The sequence below is a fragment of the Triticum aestivum genome, chromosome 2B (assembly GCF_018294505.1).
Source record: "Triticum aestivum cultivar Chinese Spring chromosome 2B, IWGSC CS RefSeq v2.1, whole genome shotgun sequence".
Classification (NCBI taxonomy): domain Eukaryota; kingdom Viridiplantae; phylum Streptophyta; class Magnoliopsida; order Poales; family Poaceae; genus Triticum; species Triticum aestivum.
This window is the reverse complement of record NC_057798.1, coordinates 807,744,275-807,760,560: the sequence shown is the minus strand read 5'-3', so window position 1 is coordinate 807,760,560 and position 16,286 is coordinate 807,744,275. Positions and strand designations below refer to the sequence as shown.

General features: G+C 44.1%; 1 protein-coding gene across 1 annotated transcript; it reads right to left on the bottom strand.

Annotated features, from left to right (window-relative positions):
- Window positions 1-6,951: 6,951 nt before the first annotated feature.
- LOC123042965 (uncharacterized) lies at window positions 6,952-8,656 on the bottom strand. Its single transcript, XM_044465301.1, has 4 exons — window positions 8,379-8,656; window positions 7,953-8,139; window positions 7,592-7,792; window positions 6,952-7,292 (listed from the first exon to the last, which is right to left on the bottom strand). Exons 1-4 carry the CDS (start codon window positions 8,654-8,656, stop codon window positions 7,053-7,055), a joined length of 906 nt encoding a protein of 301 aa, XP_044321236.1. The 3' UTR covers window positions 6,952-7,052.
- Window positions 8,657-16,286: the final 7,630 nt, after the last annotated feature.

Here is a 16,286-nt window from a genome sequence, read left to right as displayed (position 1 = left end):
AGTGTTCCAAACAATGTTTGATATACCAGAATCTTTAGTGGAGACTGTTAAGTTGAACTTCCACCTAGAACAATAGGATTAGACTTCCATAAGTTTGTCAACTGAACAATGGACTATGCCTTGAATTGTCAGTTTGGCGTGTAGAAGTTTCGCCTATTGTCCCTGATACGTGGCTGCCGAGGCTAAACCCCACGGGTGGAGATTATTAGTCATACTTCGTACCTTCTCATGAGCTTCCTAGAGATCACCCAATCTCATAGACTGTGACCAGCAGTCGGGCTCACATAGGTGTGTTCTCCAAAGAATGCTCTGTAGGTTAGCATCTTGCTTACATAAGCTTTGGAACACATTAAGACAAAAGTCAGCCTGCTTACAGAATTGAGAGTATTATTGCATCTCCAACGGAGTGGGATAATTAAGGATACTCTCCTCAGTTGACCGCTGGATTGTTTTCCCAAGTCCTAATTCACGGGATCTCCGATCACATAGGTTGGGTTACCCCCATGGCAACTTACATGGTCTCATACCCATCTCCCTCGATGCATTTTCTATCACAATCCGTGATAGCCCTTTCGTAAAAGGGTCTGCCAGATTCTTAGCCGTCTGAATATAATCCAACGCTATTACTCCGGAGTTTCTTGATTTTCTGACAGTTTTCAATCTTCTTCTTATATGCTTTGTGGATTTCATGTTGTCCTTTGAACTCTTAGCCTTGGCAATCACTGTTTGATTGTCACAGTTCATAAGGACAGCCGGCACTGGTTTATCAACCACCGGCAAATCCATCAAAAGCTCTCGAAGCCATTCTGCTTCGACGCATGATGTGTCTAATGTTGTGAGTTCTGCTTCCATAGTCGATCTGGTTAAGATCGTCTGTTTGCAAGACTTCCAGGAAACAGCACCGCCACCAAGTGTGAAGACATGTCCACTTGTGGCTTTCATCTCATCAGCATCAGATATCCAATTTGAATCACTATACCCCTCAAGTACCGTCGGGTACCCAGAATAGTGAATCCCATAGTTCGCAGTACCTTGCAAGTAACGCATCACTCGCTCAACAGCATGCCAATGCACATCTCCCGGATTGGAAACAAACCGGCTCAGTTTGCACAGAGCAAATGAGATGTCAGGACGAGTAGCACATGCTAGGTACATTAGTGAACCAATCACTTGAGAATATCTCAATTGATCTGTAGCCGTGCCTTCGAACTTTCGAATCCGCACGCTATGATCATATGGTGTTGCAGAAGGTTTGCAGTCCGAATATCCAAAGCGACTCAAAATCTTCTCAACATAGTGGGATTGCAAAAGTGTAATTCCACCCTCAGTATTTCTTAGTAGCTTGATGTTCAAGATAACATCAGCCACGCCCAGGTCTTTCATCTCAAAGTTATGAGATAGAAAAGCCTTGACCTCCTCAATTACTTTGAGGTGGGTCCCAAATATCGGTATGTCATCAACATACAGACACAGTATAACTCCTTCGCCCCCACCATAGCGATAGTATACACATTTGTCAGCTTCGTTGACAACAAAGCCAGCAGATGTCAAAGTTGTATTAAACTTCTCATGACATTGCTTAGGCGCTTGTTCCAGGCCATACAAAGATTTCACTAACTTACACACCTTTCTTTCCTGACCATTTACTACAAAGCCATCTGGCTGTTGCATGTAAATTTCCTCATCTAGCTCTCCGTTAAGGAAAACCGTCTTAACGTCCATCTGATGAACGAGAAGATCATGCGAGGCAGCCAAAGTGAGTAACACTCGAATGGTTGTCAGCCTAGCTACAGGTGAGTAAGTATCGAAGAAATCCTCTTCTTCCTTTTGGGTATAACCCTTGGCCACAAGCCTAGCCTTGTACTTCTCAACAGTACCATCAGGCCTAAGCTTCCTCTTGAACACCCACTTACATCCCAATGGTTGGCAACCATAAGGACACTCAGTGATCTCCCATGTCCCGTTAGCCATAATAGAACCCATCTCGCTACGGACAGCATCCTTCTAGTAGTCAGCATCTGGAGACGCATAAGCTTATGAAATGGAACTGGGAGTGTCATCATCCACGAGGTACACGAGGAAATCATCACCAAAAGACTTTGCAGTCCTTTGTCTCTTGCTCCTAACAGGAGCTTCCTCATCATCCTCTGATGAACTTTCATCACTTTTGTGTTCATAATATTCCATCGGAATGGCAGGTTCAGGAGTCTCATCAGATTCCATTCTGGAACTGCTTTGCATATCTCTCATGGGGAAAATATCCTCAAAGAATGTAGCATCCTTAGACTCTATAATTGTACCGACCTTCTGGTCAGGTACCTCGGATTTCACCACTAGAAATCTATAGCCAACGCTATTCTTAGCATAGCCCAAATTAACGCAGTCCACGGTCTTTGGTCCAAGCTTACGCTTTTTGGGGATCGGCACATTGACTTTCGCCAAACAGCCCCAAGTGCACAAGTAAGAGAGTGTAGTTCTTTTCTTTTCCCATTGCTCATAGGGAGTAGTCTCATTATCCTTCGCGGGAACTTTATTCAGGACATGACATGATGTCAATACAGCCTCCCCCCACCATGCCTTAGATAAACCCAATGTATCTAACATGGCGTTAGCCAAATCTGTTAGAGTGCGGTTTTTCCGTTCGGCCATCCCATTTGACTGGGGTGAATAGGGAGGCGTCCTCTCATGAATAATACCATGTACCGCACAGAATAAAACAAACTCACTAGAAAAGTACTCTCCACCACGATCAGACCGGACTTATTTAATTTTCTTCTCAAGTTGGTTCTCAACTGCAGCCTTATAGATTTTAAAGTAGTATAGAGCCTCATCCTTTGTGTTTAACAAATACACATAACAGAATCTAGTGGAATCATCAATCAGAGTCATGAAGTATTTCTTTCCACCTTTAGTCAACACACCATTCATCTCACAGAGATCTGAATGTATGAGCTCTAGTGGTGCCAGGTGTCTCCTTCGCAGGCTTATGAGGCTTACGAGGTTGCTTTGCTTGCACACATGCATAGCACTTAGAGCCTTTGGCTAAAGTGAAACTCGGAATTAGATTCATCTTAGCTAGCCGCGTCATACAACCAAAATTTATGTGACAAAGACTTGAATGCCAAACCTCACATTCGTTCACATTAGAATGAATTTGGTTCACAACTTTATTACAGAAATCCTCCAGGGAAAGGCGGAACAAACCACCAGAATCATATCCTTTTCCAACAAATAGTCCATACCGAGATACGACTACTTTGTTAGACTCAAATACTAACTTAAACCCTTCTTTACATAGAAGGGAGCCACTAACAAGATTCTTCTTTATGGCGGGGACATGCTGCACGTTCTTCAGTTGCACGATTTTTCCCAAAGTAAACTTTAGATCTACCGTGCCAACACCATGAACAGAAGCATGTGAGCCATTCCCCATCAGGACGGAACAATCTCGTGCGACCTGTTAGGAAGAAAACAAAGACACATCAGCACACACATGAATATTGGCCCCAGTGTCAACCCACCAATCGGTGGACTGACAAACTGAAAGTATGGTAAACAGATTACCATACCCAGATGCCGCATCATTGTTGCTCAGAGTGACATTCACAGACTTGGGGTCCTGTGCTGGCTTCTTATACTTGTTTGGGCACTTGTTTGCCCAATGTTCATCTGAACCACAAGTAAAGCAGCCATCTCTCCTTTTGTCTTTCTTCTTACCCTTCTTCTTAAAGGTAGTATTCTGCTGGACAGAGTTCTTTCCCTTGAACTTGTGGAAGTTCTTCTACACCACATTGGCGCTAGAAGAACCCTCTGCCCCTTTCACGTGTGAGTCCTTTGCTCTCGATTTCTGCTCAACACTGAGATGACCGATGACATCCACAACAGAGAATTCACGTCTCAAGTGCTTGAGAGAAGTAGCAAAGTTCCTCCATCCAGGAGGGAGTTTTGCAATAATGCAACCCGCGACGAACTTGTCCGGTAACTCACACTTCAGGAGCTCCAACTGCTTAGCAATGCATTGTATCTCATGGGCCTGGTCCAATACAGAACTGTTATCAACCATTTTGTAATCATGGAACTGCTCCATAGCATACAACTCGCTTCCAGCATCGGTTGCGCCGAACTTAGCTTCGAGCGCATCCCACAAATTCTTGGCAACGCGCATATGGAGATATGCGTCGACTAGCTTGTCTCCGATCACAGTAAGAACGGCTCCAACAAAGATGGTGGTTGCCTCCCTAAACGCATTCTCCTATTCAGGAGCAATCATTACTGTGGGAGACACACCACCAACTCACAACACGTTCATTGCTGTGAGCCACAAGGTAGTCCTCGTCTGCCAACGCTTAAAATGCGTTCCAGTAAACTTTTCTGGTTTCAGAGTAGCGGCGAAGCCATGAGTCGAAAAGTGCCTAAAATAAGGTTTTTGGATTGTTGGAAATATTAGCACTCTTCCGACTAATCTAATCCACGAGTAAACAGTAAGCATGACAAATACGGTATGCATCTCATACCGATACCTAAGCATGTGAGCACATACAGTACATAGAACCGAAACATCTATGAACGGCATATATACGGCTAGCACATGAACGAGCAAATATGGGATGAATGAGTCATACCCTCCGGTTGGCCAGGCCAACGCGGCAGCGGTAGCAGCAGCCTCGGCATCAACCAAGGCCTTCTTCTTGGCAACTTCGTCGTCAGCCATGGAGTCGATGTAGAGGAAGTAGTGGAAGCAGAGGCGGATGAAGACGGGGACGGATCGGGAGCAGTCGCGTCGAGACGCTCCCCAAAAACTTTATTGCCGTTCTCCCGGGTAGGATCTCGAACGACAGGGTTCCGGAGGCACCTGCTCTCCTCTTCCGTAAGTGACTCGTTAATTAATTAACCATTCCTGAGTGGCAAAAATAAGCTTCGTCTCGGCTCATTCCCGCAACCCGCGGCGCGCGCGCGTCGTGACGTGACGTGACGTGACGTGACATGACGAGACGAGACGAGACGAGACGAGGCGAGGTGGGCGGCGGCGGAGGAGGAGCGCGCGTGTACAGCTCCTATTCCCAAGCTCCCAATAGCAAGTGGTGGAGCAGCCCTTATAAAGAGGTCTCACTCTTCTTACTGTAGCAGTATGGGACTAAACTTCCCACACTTCCCACCACTTGCCGTACACATGCATGGGCCTTAGAGATTAACTAGGGATTATTGTCTTATATGGGCCTAAGCCCATCCATAATCCTTTATATCCTATTACATGACCGCCATCCAAACCGGTTGAAGATATCCCATGCTACCATCTCCCATCGGTTAGATCCAGTAACCAAACGCTCCCTGGCCTCTGTCGGAGTGAGTAACGACCACATACGGATCAGTGCAGTGGCTCGGAATATAACCTGCAAAAAATGAATATTTGTTGTTCTGTTAAAAGCCAAATCATTTCTGCAGTTCCAAATTGCCCACAACAAAGCACATAGTCCTACGCGAATGTGTCTAGCTGTTTCGGACTCTATCCCAATAAGCCACGTTCCAAATAACGTACTGACAGAATTCGGAGGAGTAATGTTAAAGGCAATGTGCACCGTCTGCCACAAAACTTTTGCCAACGGGCAATCAAAGAAGAGGTGCTTGATAGTTTCATCCCGATGACAAAAACTACACCTAGTAGATCCTGTCCAGTTGCGCTTTACCAAGTTATCCTTTGTTAATATGACTTGTTTATGTACAAAACACATAAACACTTTAATTTTCAAAGGAACTTTGACTTTCCAAACATATTTGGAACTAGAAATGGCGCTAGAGTTAATGACATCGCTATACATCGATTTAATTGTGAACTCTCCAGACCTAGTAAGCTTCCAGCACAACTGATCGGGCTGATGAGATAGCTGGACCTCCATCAGTCTACTCACCTTGTCTAATTGCTATCTTGAAAACATTATTCAGGATAGCAAAGTCATCTAATCGCTATCCTTTCTTTCACTTTAGCTTCACTAGAATTTCCAGTAGCATGTCTGCTTTTACTAGTATTTCAGGCAATTTCTACAACTTGCTCAAACAGCTATACATCAATATCAATATTGACAGAATCAACATAATAGAAACTTTGTCCATGACAGCAAGTCTGGATGCCCCTGCTGTGAAATTAGCTTTCATAAAACTTTCAAAAGCATGTCGCTGTCGCATCCTTTGTTGTCGCCAATTGTCAACACATTTTCTAGGCACAAAGTTTCTTTGTAGCTCGTCCAACATGGAACCTCTTATCTTCAGCCCTTCAACATTGCTTTGAGATCCGTACTCTTCAACTAACTTGCAACAAGCAGATTTCTGTTTTTTGTTTCTCTCAAATGAAAGAACATATGGACTTCAAACTTTGCAGATCAAACAAACTTTACAACTTCAATGTGTGAAAAAACTTTCAGATTTTTTGGACAAACATAAATATAAAAAATGAGGATTTTTTTAATTAAAAAAATAAATTTTAGCATTTTAAATGCATGAAAAAATCTGAAAGTTTTTTCCCACGTAGTAATTATAATGTTTTGTTGTCCTGCAAAGTTTGAAGTTTATACGTTGTTTCGTTTGAGAGAAACAAAAATGACAAATGTGTCTGCACGGATCTTGATGCCAAAATGGATGGCTAAGATAAGGGGAACAGTGTAGCTCAAGCTACACAAAACCACACTCCCTTCCTTTCCAGGTTTATTCAGCCTCAAGCTTCTGTCAAGACAAGCCCGATGACATCATAGATTTGACTTAGTGGGGCACGCACATGACTCATGAGATGAAGAAAACAGATAAATTCAGTGAAACATCGACGAGGACTGCACGTCACTGAACGGGGGAATTTTATTTCTCATCATCAAACATAATAGATTTACTCAACATAATAAGTGATGACAAATCACGCACCGAGATACCGGGGGCAAGTTAGAAACTGCAACATAGAGGTCCCGATGGACACTCCATCGATCATATCGAGTTAAACAAAGAAAAACACGCTTGTTTGAACTAAAACTGAAACTGCGCGCATTACAATGGGCACGCACTAACATAATTCAAACCGTGTAAATACCAAACGCAATGAGTTGCGTATCGTCGGCACGGCCAAAGAAGCCAACGATGCTTTGGTCTTCCGGCACATCAGCATTGAAAGGAGTACCGGTTGTACGTCCAAATGGTCCATACGTTCCTTCGTTTGTGACAAACTTCAGTGACTCAATGATAGTCTGCCCACTGTTAAGGCTGATATGTGTTCCGGATACTGCTTTCAAAATCTCCCGAGGCCCCAGCTGGACCTGTAAAACATCAAAGAAATCATTGGTCAACAACTGACCTTGCAATTTTGGCAACTCTACAAACAACACCGGCCAAACCCAGCTAGCTAACTACATTGATTATATGAATTATATCCATCGAAGTAATGAGAAGCTCTTCTGGGTGAAGTGGTAGACAGCATAAAGGCAGCTGTCGCCAGCCTGGGTTCGAGTCTTCTCATCTCCTATAAGAATAAAACCGGGGGAGTCTCCCCTCTATTCTCATTCCATCGAAGTAATGAAAAATTAGCAATCCCAGAACCAAAATATGCATGACAAACCTTTGTGGGGATACCATTACCACCGCCCCAAGAACCCGTGGTGCGCCTCTTGCCGGACAGGTCAACGTAATTGCATGAAAACATTGCAATTGTCCCCTCATGGACGATCGTCATACTTTCTATGCGCCATGGCTGTTTTGAGTCCGTACCTGAACCACCATGTCCACCCCATGAGCCAGCCTTTGTGAGAGTGGGCAAGCTCTGTATCATATACAAGCAATATGATCTCCATCAGCTAGCTCGCTATATTCCTAACGGCTCGGCAACAAGGATCGGTACCTAAAATTAAATTCGTCGATGAACTTGCACATAATTAAATCACCAAAAAAAGCTTCAACTAATAAATAAACACTCTTCTCACCTGCATGCTGCAAAACCCATGGAAGCTAAGCTCCCATGTGTCTCCATCCTTTACCACCTCATGGAATTTCACCTTGACTACACCACGCGCCATCGCAAGATCACCTGTCCCTCCAGTAATAGACCACTCACTTGGTTGCTCAAAGGTCGCCGAGAGTCCCATTAACTGGAGCGTGGAGCCCCTAAACCTGTGTAATTGGACTTTTAAGTATCCTAACGAGAAGCTATTGCTTAGTCCTCCCATGCCTGAATGCACAGAGATGTTGCCGGTGACCTACAAAATCTTGTATAAGCTATTTTTTTCTTTCTGAAAAACGAGAGTTAGCATCGGGTGCTTAGGATTAGAATGCAAAAAAGGGGGCAAGAGTACTACAATCGAAAGCCTAAATACACATGAAAAATAAAAATAACATGTACACATCCGTACCTTCCATTCGTGAACTCAAGGGTGACGGAATGACTCCATTTACTAGCATAGATTTGCTGGCCTTGGGCACGACCGACAAGCTTCGCGCCTGGGCCAGTGCCATCATATATTGTCCAGTCAACAATGAATGTATGGCCCCACCTAGCGGTAGCATTGTGGTTTATGGCTCCTCTGGTTGGGTTTGGTCCAGAAGAAGCGTTGTGCAAGTACAAGCTACGGAAGTTAAACTCGGTGTTCTCCAACAGTCCAGCGAACGGTGCAATCTGGAAACTGGCCATGGGGAAGGGGGGGGGGGGGGGGGGGGGGAAGGGGGGGGGGGTGGAGAGCACTAGGATGGCTAGCTAGGCGAAGGCACCAACCTTGTCCTAGTTTGTGTCCGTTGTGGCTGGACGATGTAGGGGTATATATTTATAGAAAGATCTCTACCTCTTTGGTTCACGTGCTAACCTAGTTGTGGAGAGAAGAAAAAGGCTAGCTGTGGGGTCACCTCACCCTTATCTTGCCTCATGTCTCCCTTCGTTGCTTGTCACCTTCCCAAGTTTCTATTCTTCGAAAACGACTCAGCACTAAATGTTGATCAAAAGTATCCAGCAGCAGGCGGGATCAGCAATGTACAAATCTTCTTATATATGATATGATTCTCAAAGGTTGATCAAAAGTACAAAACATCCAAAACATAACAAAAACTTACATCAAGGTCCCTAGCCATTGAATGACCATTGATGCCGCTAGAATGAGTCGCAGGCACATCTCCCATACCAGAGCTGGAGTAACCTGCTGATGACATCCGGAAAGTGTTTGTGGGCGTGCCCCTAAGAGCATCTCCAGCCGTTGACACCCCCAGGAGGCATAAAAATCGCCGCCTGCGGGCGAGCCGGTGTATAATCGGCTCTGGGGGCGGTTGGGCACCCAGCCGTCGCCCCCATGCGCCGATGTCGGCCCATTTTTTGGCCCACTTTCCGCAAAAAAGGGCCTGACATCGGCGTGAATCAGCCCATATTCGGCGTGGTTCGGCGTGAATTCTCAATATAAATAAGTTTTTATAACATAGTTCATCACATAAAATCAATAGAAATCAAATAGTTCAACAAAATAGTTCAACAACAAATAGTTCAATACAAATTATATAGTTCCGTATACAAGCATCCTCATAGCTGTCGTGCACTTCTAGATTGACGGGAATCCAAGTGTGTCGGTGCAATCCTTCTTGCACTAGAAGTAGCTGTTGAACACCCGTATGGAATTCACAATCCTGAGGAAAAGCTTTCGGCTCATCCGATAACTGCGCTGAAATGTTTTCTCGCCATGTGTAATGGAGCGTCGGCGAAGTAGTCGGAGTAGAGAATGCAGTACCCTTCCAGACGATTTTGGTTCTTTGCTTTCACCCGCCCCGGCGCCGAGCCGCTGCGGCTTTTCATTGCTCGCGAGTAGGCTGGCGAGGGCGGCGAGCACCATGAGATGCTCCTGCTCCTGGATGTCGGCTTCGGCTTCCTCCTCTAGCAACACCGCGAGCACCTCCTCGTCATCCGACTCCATCGCCAGGCCGGGCAGACTAATCGCCGAACACTTTCCGGGCGTGGTGGGCGCACACCCGCCGGTGCACTGCCCCTGCGCGGCCAGAACGCCGGAAAACTCGCCCGGACGGTGGTGGATATGAAGAAAATATGCCCTAGAGGCAATAATAAAGTTGTTATTTATATTTCCTTATATCATGATAAATGTTTATTATTAATGCTAGAATTGTATTAACCGGAAACTTAGTACATGTGTGAATACATAGACAAAACAAAGTGTCGCTAGTATGCCTCTACTTGACTAGCTCGTTAATCAAAGATGGTTATGTTTCCTGACCATAGACATGTGTTGTCATTTGATGAACGGGATCACATCATTAGAGAATGATGTGATGGACAAGACCCATCCGTTAGCTTAGCATTATGATTGTTACAGTTTTATTGCTACTGCTTTCTTCATGACTTATACATGTTTCTCAGACTATGAGATTATGCAACTCCCGAATACCGGAGGAACACCTTATATGCTATCAAAAGTCACAACATAACTGGGTGATTATAAAGATGCTCTACAGGTGTCTCCGAAAGGTGTTTGTTTGATTGGCATAGATCGAGATTAGGATTTGTCACTCCGTGTATCAGAGAGGTGTCTATGGGCCTTCTCGGTAATATGCAAGCAGTATGACTAATGAGTTAGTTGCGGGATGAAGCATTACAGAACAAGTAAAGAGACTTGCGGTAACGAGATTGAAATAGGTATGATGATACCAACGATCGAATCTCGGAGAAGTAACATACCGATGACAAAGGGAACAACGTATGTTGTTGTGCGGTTTGACCGATAAAGATCTTCGTAGAATATGTAGGAGCCAATATGAGCATCCGGGTTCCACTATTGGCTATTGATCGGAGATGTGTCTCGATCATGTCTACATAGTTCTCGAACCCGTAGGGTCCGCACGCTTAACGTTCGATGACAATTTGTATTATGAGTTATGTGTTTTTGATGACGGAAGTTTGTTCGGAGTCCCGGATGAGATCATGGACGTGACGAGGAGTCTCGAAATGGTTGAGACATAAAGATTGATATATTGGAAATTTATGTTCGAACACCAGAAAGGTTTCTGAAAGGTTCAGGCATTTTCCGGAGTACCGGGAGGTTACCGGAACCACCCGGGGGATTAATGGGCCTTCATGGGCCTTATTGGAAGAAAAGAGGCAGCGGCCAGGTGGAGGCGCGTGCCCCCCTAGCCCAAACCAAATTGGACTAGGGGGCAGGGCGCCCCCCTCTTTCCTCCTTCTCCTCCACCTCTTTCCCTCTTCTCCTATTCCAGAAAGGAAAGAGAAGGGGAATCCTACTAGGACCAGGGAGTCCTAGTAGGACTCTCCCCTTTGGTGCGCCCCTCCTAGGCCGCAGGCCTCCTCCCTCCCTCCTTTATATAAGGGGGCAGGGGGACACCCCAAAGCACAATAGACAATCTCTTAGCCGTGTGTGGTGCCCCCCTCCACAGTTTAACACATTAGTCATATCGTTGTAGTGCTTAGGCAAAGCCCTGCGCTGGTAACACCATCAACATCGTCGCCATGCCGTCATGCTGATGGAACTCTCCCTCGTCCCTCTACTCGATCAAGAGCTCGAGGGACGTCATCGTGCTGAACATGTGCTGAACACGGAGGTGCCGGACGTTTGGTACTTGGATCAGTTGGATCGTGAAGACGTTCGACTACATCAACCACGTTAACTAAACGCTTACGCTTTCGGTCTACAAGGGTACGTAGACACACTATCCCCCTCTCGTTGCTATGCATCTCCTATATATATCTTGCGTGTAGGTAGGATTTTTTTTGAATTACTATGTTCTCCAACAGGAGAGGCTGCCGCGACAAAACCCCATCTCTTTTCTGGCGGGGAATGGCCTATCCAGCAGCGGTGGGCAGTGGGCGGCGCTGGGATCGGCAGGGTGGCGTTCGAGCATTGGGGGAGGGTGGGAGGCAAATCTGGACGGTCATCTTGACTTTTCGCCTGATAGTGTGGCCCCAGGTGTGCTTTTTCCTTGCGCTGGAGCCCCCGAGCGCCACCAGTGCGCCGGGTTCGGCCTGCGATCGCCGGCCCAAAAAAGGGTCGAGCCGCCGTGTTCGCCTGACAGTTTGACTACGGCCGGTCCTTGTTGAAGGTTAAAACAGCACACTTGACGAAAAACCCTTGTGGTTTTGATGCGTAAGTAAGAAAGGTTCTTGCTAGAAGCCCGTAGCAGCCACGTAAAACTTGCAACAACAAAGTAGAGGATGACTAACTTGTTTTTGCAGGGCTTGTTGTGATGTGATATGGTCAAGACATGATGCCATATAAATTATTGTATGAGACGATCATGTTTTATAACAGAGTTATCGGTAACTGGCAGGAGCCATATGGTTGTCGCTTTATTGTATGAAATGCAATCGCCATGTAATTGCTTTACTTTATCACTAAGCCGTAGCGATAGTCGTAGAAGCAACAGTTGGCGAGACGACCATGACACAACGATGGAGATCAAGGTGTCGAGTCGGTGACGATGGAGATCATGATGATGCTTTGGCGATGGAGATCAAAAGCACGAGATGATGATGGCAATATCATGTCATGTATTTTGCTTGCATGTGATGTTTATCTTTTATGCATCTTATTTTTCTTAGTACGGCAGTAGCATTATAAGATAATCCCTTACTAAATTTCAAGGTATAAGTGTTCTCCCTAAGTATGCACCGTTGCTACAGTTTGTCGTGCCGAGACACCACGTGATGATTGGGTGTGATAAGCTCTACGTTCACATACAACGGGTGCAAGCCAGTTTTGCATGTGCAGAATACTTGGGTTAAACTTGACGAGCCTAGTATATGTAGATATGGCCTCGGAACACTGGAGACCGAAAGGTTGAGCGTGAATCAAATAGTAGATATGATCAACATAGAGATATTCACCATTGAAAACTACTCCATCTCACGGGATTATCGGACATGGTTTAGTTGATATGGATCACGTGATCATTTAGATGACTAGAGGGATGTCTATCTAAGTGGGCGTTCTTTAGTAAAATGCTTAATTGAACTTTAATTTATCATGAACTTAGCATTGATAGTATGTTGCAAATTATGTTGTAGATCAATAGCTCGCGTTGTAGCTTCCCTATGTTTTTTATATGTTCCTAGAGAAAACTAAGTTGAAAGATGATACTAGCAATGATGCGGACTGGGTCCGTGATCTGAGGTTTATCCTTATTGCTGCACAGAAGAATTATGTCCTTGATGCACCGCAGGAGCAGATGCAGACGTTATGAATGTTTGGCTATCTCAATATGATGACTACTTGATAGTTTAGTGCACCATGCTTTACGGCTTAGAACCGGGACTTCAAAAACATTTTGAACATCACAGGAGCATATGAGATGCTCCAAAGAGCTGAAATTGGTATTTCAGACTCATGTCCGTGTCGAGAGGTATGAGACCTCTGACAAGTACTTCGCCTAAAAGATGGAGGAGAATTGCTCAGCTAGTGAGCATATGCTAAGAATGTCTGGGTACTACAATCGCTTGAATCAAGTGGGAGTTAATCTTCCAGATAAGATAAGTGATTGACAGAGTTCTCTAGTCACCATCACCAACTTACTGGAACTTCGTGATGAACTGTAGAATGCAAGGGATGACGAAAACGATTCCTGAGCAGTTCGTGATGCTGAAATCAACGAAGGTAGAAATCAAGAAAGAGCATCAAGTGTTGATGATTGACAAGACCACTAGTTTCAAGAAAAGGGCAAAGGGAAAGAAAGTGAACTTCAAGTAGAATGGCAAGCAAATTGTCACTCCCGGGAAAAGCCCAAAGCTAGACCCAAGCCTGAAACTGAGTGCTTCCACTGCAAAGGAATGGTCACTAGAAGCGGAACTGCCCCAAACATTATGCGGATAAGAAGGATGGCAAAGCGAACAATGGTATATTTGATATACAGGTTTTTGATGTGTACCTTACTAGTGTTCATAGTAGCCCCTGGGTATTTGATACTTGTTCGGTTGCTAAGATTAGTAACTCGAAACAGGAGTTACAGAATAAATAGAGACTTCTTGAGTGACGGTGTGTGTTGAAAGTGGTTCCAAGATTGATATGATCATCATCGCTCACTCCTTATACTTTCGGGATTAGTGTTGAACCTAAATAAATGTTATTTGGTGTTTGCGTTGAGCATGAATATGATTAGATCATGTTTATTGCAATACGGTTATTCATTTAAGAGAGAGAATAATCGTTATTCTGTTTATATGAATAAAACCTTCTATGGTCATACACCCAATGCTGATGGTTTATTGAATCACAATTGTAGTGATACACATATTTATAATATTGATGCCAAAAGATGCACAGTGGATAATGATAGTGCAACTTATTTGTGGCACTGCCGTTTGGGTCATATCGGTGTAAATCCCATGAAGAAACTCCATAAAGATGGACTTTTGGAATCACTTGATTATGAATCATTTGATACTTGCGAACGGTGTCTTATGGGCAAGATGACTAAAACTCCGTTCTCCGGAGCAATGGAACGAGCTAATGACTTATTGGAAATAATACATATCGATGTATGCAATCCGATGAATGTTGAGGCTCGTGGCGGTTATCATTATTTTTTGACCTTCACAGATGATTTGAGAAGATATGGGTATATCTACTTAATGAAACACAAGTCTGAAACATTTGAAAAGTTCAAAGAATTTTAGAGTGAAGTGGAGAATCATCGTAAAGTTCCTACGATCTGATCGTGGAGGAGAATATTTGAGTTACGAGTTTGGCCTTCATTTAAAATAATGTGAAATAGTTTCACAGCTCACGTCACCTAGAACACCACAGCGTAATGGTGTGTCCGAACGTCGTAACCGCACTTTATTAGATATGGTGCGATCCATGATGTATCTTATTGATTTACCACTATCGTTTTGGGATTATGCATTAGAGACAGCTGCATTCACATTAAACAGGGCACCGTCAAAATACGTTGAGACGACACCGTATGAACTGTGGTTTGGAAACAAACCTAAGCTGTCGTTTCTTAAAGTTTGGAGTTGCTATGCTTATGTGAAAAAGCTTCAACCTGATAAGCTCGAGCCCAAATCGGAGAAATGTGTCTTCATAGGATACCCAAAAAAACTGTTGGGTATACCTTCTATCACAAATCCAAAGGCAAGATATTCATTGCTAAGATTGGATCCTTTCTAGAGAAGGAGTTTCTCTCAAAAGAAGTGAGTGGGAGGAAATTAGAACTTGATGAGGTCATTGTACCTTCTCCCGAATTGGAAAATAGTTCATCACAGAAATTAGTTTCAGTGGTTCCTACACCAATCAGTGAAGAAGCTAATGATGATGATCATGAAACTTCTGATCAAGTTACTACCGAACCTGTAGGTCAATTAGAGTGCGGTCCGCACCAGAGTGGTACGGTAACCCTATTCTGGAAGTCATGTTACTAGACCATGATGATCCTATGAACTATGAGGAAGCAATGATGAGCTCAGATTCCGCCAAATGGCTTGAGGCCACGAAATTTGAGTTGGGACCCATGTATGAGAAGAAAGTGTGGACTTTGGTGGACTTGCCCGATGATCGGCAAGCCACAGAAAATAAATGGATCTTCAAGAGGAAGACGGACGCTGATAGTAGTGTTACTATCTACAAAGTTAGACTTGTCGCGAAAGGTTTTCGACAAGTTCAAGGAGCTGACTACGATGAGACCTTCTCACCCGTAGAGATGCTTAAATCTGTCCGAATCATGTTAGCAATTGCCGCATTTTATGATTATGAAATTTGGCAAATGGATGTCAAAGCTGCATTCCTTAATGGATTTCTTAAAGAAGAGTTGTATATGATGCAACCAAAAGGTTTTGTCGATCCAAAAGGTGCTAACGAAGTGTGCAAGCTCTAGCAGTCCATTTACGGACTGGTGCAAGCCTCTCGGAGTTGGAATATACGCTTTGATAATGTGATCAAAGCATATGGTTTTATACAGACTTTTGGAGAAGCCTGTATTTACAAGAAAGTGAGTGGGAGCACTATAGCCATTGTGATAAGTATATGTCAATGACATATTGTTGATCGGAAATGATGTAGAATTTTCTCGAAAGCATAAAGGAGAGTTTGAAAGGAGAGTTTGAAAGGAGATTTCAAAGAAATACCTCGGTAAGTTGCTTACATATTGGGCATCAAAATCTATAGAGATAGATCAAGACGCTTGATAAGATTTTTCAATGAGTACATACCTTGACAAGTTTTTGAAGTAGTTCAAAAATGGAATAGGCAAAGAAGGAGTTCTTGCCTGTATTGCAAGGTGTAAAGTTGAGTAAGACTCAAAACCCGACCACAGCAGAAAATAGAAAG